A 2234-nucleotide genomic window follows, 5' to 3' on the forward strand; every position below is an offset into this window, starting at 1 on the left:
TATATATATATATATATATACTGTATAATATACTGAACACGGCAACATGTCAGAGCATGATTCTTTCAAACACTATTTACATTTTCATGCAAAACACACTATGGTGCATGTTTAGATTCATCGTCAGCTGTACAAATATTTAGGAGAAAAGTCCTAAACATGACATTAGGCACGTCCCAGCATCCGCGCACGTTCTGCTTCTAAATCTTTTACCTCTGGCTTCCTACAGAATGAACTATGGGGACATGGCTACTTCTTGATTTGGCAGCAGTTAAATGCCTATAGAAATTCTAGTATAATGCAGACAATTACCATCTCCACAGCAGTGAGGTACAGGGACATAAATACAATACTTAGTTTATAACCACAATGTTCATGTGATAAACAGGTAGTAAAATGTATGGGTAACAATTCATCATTCATTGGCTGCATTTAGTTGTATGCCTTAAAAGGGTAACATAACTGTAATATGCAAGGAGAGAATGAAAAGCTATTATTTATAAGAAAAGGTCTCATTTAGAGAGGCTGAGGGGCGTTAAAATCATGGGGTTGTTCTGCAGTTTTACCGCTCCCCAGCCACCCGCTGCATTGGTAGAAAAGCAGTTGGGCAGTGCTGAACGCAATGCCACGCACACAGTGCTTTGCTTCATGGCAAAAATTATACAGACTGATGCGTTTGGCAGGGAATACCACCTGCCAAATGTAACTATAAAGGTGACTAGGACCATGCCGCAACTGTGTGCCAAACACTTGCCATGTGGCCATGGCTTCTATACGTGTGTGGCGGCTTTAGATCGTGTAGTGACATCTCTCTTCTGCTGACATCTGATGGCTCCAGGCAATAAGCAAATCAGCAGATACGACATGTTTATTTGAATATTGAGATTCTTATGTTATCTGGTAACATGGTACAGCATGTGTATTGCCTACTTTGATATTCTTTATTTACCTTTTCAAATTTAAGTTCTGGCAAGAGTATGACATCAGAGGGAGTATTGTGACTGGTTGATTGAACTCTGTCATATGTACATATAACACGTTTAGAGTATTGTAAGGGTTGTCACTTTGTTTGCCTGGTAACGGAACCGTGCCTGGTTCTGAAACGTTGCCACACATGGTGATACCGCTTAAATGCCAATAAAGAAGATTTAACATTGTTACATTTTGGAGCGCCAGTGACTTCTTCATTTTTGTTCGAGATTGTATGCAGCGCTATCCGGATTCATTGTTGCACCCACCCAACAATTGGGATTTTGTTTCTGGTCAGGAGTGCGATGGGATATGGACAGTATTGGTCAAAAGGTTTGTCTGCTTTTGCCATGGAAAGAGTTCTGTCTGTCTCTGACTTGTCCATGTCTTGGATTATCCCTGTGTATTTTTTGGATTGTGTTTGTCCTCAGCTAGTCTGTGGTTGTCCTAATTATCGACCTGTTATTCCTGCTATTGTCCTTCACTCCATTCTGTTAAACTGTCTGGATTCTGGACACCGTTTGTCTCTGCCTGACCTGACCATCAATCTGCTGACTCTGATACTGTTCGTTATTTGTTCTGAACATCTGTCTGAGGGCTAATACTGATCTAGCAACTGTCCTGCCTTTAGTCAGCAAGACAGATGACCTACTGAATTCTGTGACACAGATTGGGCCTATTAGGTTTAGATTAGATGAGGGTTTAATGTCACTTTAAGGCAAAATTTGTTTGACTGAAACCTTCAAATGAGAAGCGATAAGTTGTCCTTCTCTCTCATTTAGATTGAGCTATTGAGTTCTGTTAACAACTGCCTACTTTCTGCACAGGCACATGTATATTCCCATACAATATGCCATATTTTAACTGACTAATAAAAAATATTTTTTTGTCCTGCCCATAATACATAAAAAAAGAAATGTGTATAAAAACAGTACAAACTCCCTCTAAGGAACCGTTATGATTCCTACCTTTGTGTGTATATATATGAACACAAAATATCAATCAATAATAACAGTAGCATACATAACTATATTTTACCTTTGATAAGGAAAGCTTCAGTAAAAAGGCGCAGCTTATACAGAGGCTCATCGTCCAATGACATGTTTTCAAAACCAGCTCGGGCGTACATGCTTACAGCGTCCCGATAAGATCCCTCCACATAATGGAGCTTTCCCAGAATCAACAGAGCTTCTGTTAGGTAATGTGGCTGTGGAAACAAACAATAATATATCATAATAATACTGAAGAATAAATGATACAGTAGA

The 2234-nt window shown here is 39.3% G+C and overlaps 1 protein-coding gene across 1 annotated transcript in view; it reads right to left on the bottom strand.

Moving 5' to 3' along the window:
- Positions 1-2234, bottom strand: part of TTC7A (tetratricopeptide repeat domain 7A) — a 277635-nt gene that overhangs the window by 253450 nt on the left and 21951 nt on the right. Inside the window, exon 3 of the mRNA XM_018576308.1 lies at positions 2008-2176. Within this exon, the coding sequence (XP_018431810.1) occupies positions 2008-2176 (169 nt within the window). The remainder of the gene's footprint in view (positions 1-2007; positions 2177-2234) is intronic.

The sequence above is a fragment of the Nanorana parkeri genome, unplaced genomic scaffold (assembly GCF_000935625.1).
Source record: "Nanorana parkeri isolate BGI_ZX_2015 unplaced genomic scaffold, ASM93562v1 scaffold63, whole genome shotgun sequence".
NCBI lineage: Eukaryota > Metazoa > Chordata > Amphibia > Anura > Dicroglossidae > Nanorana > Nanorana parkeri.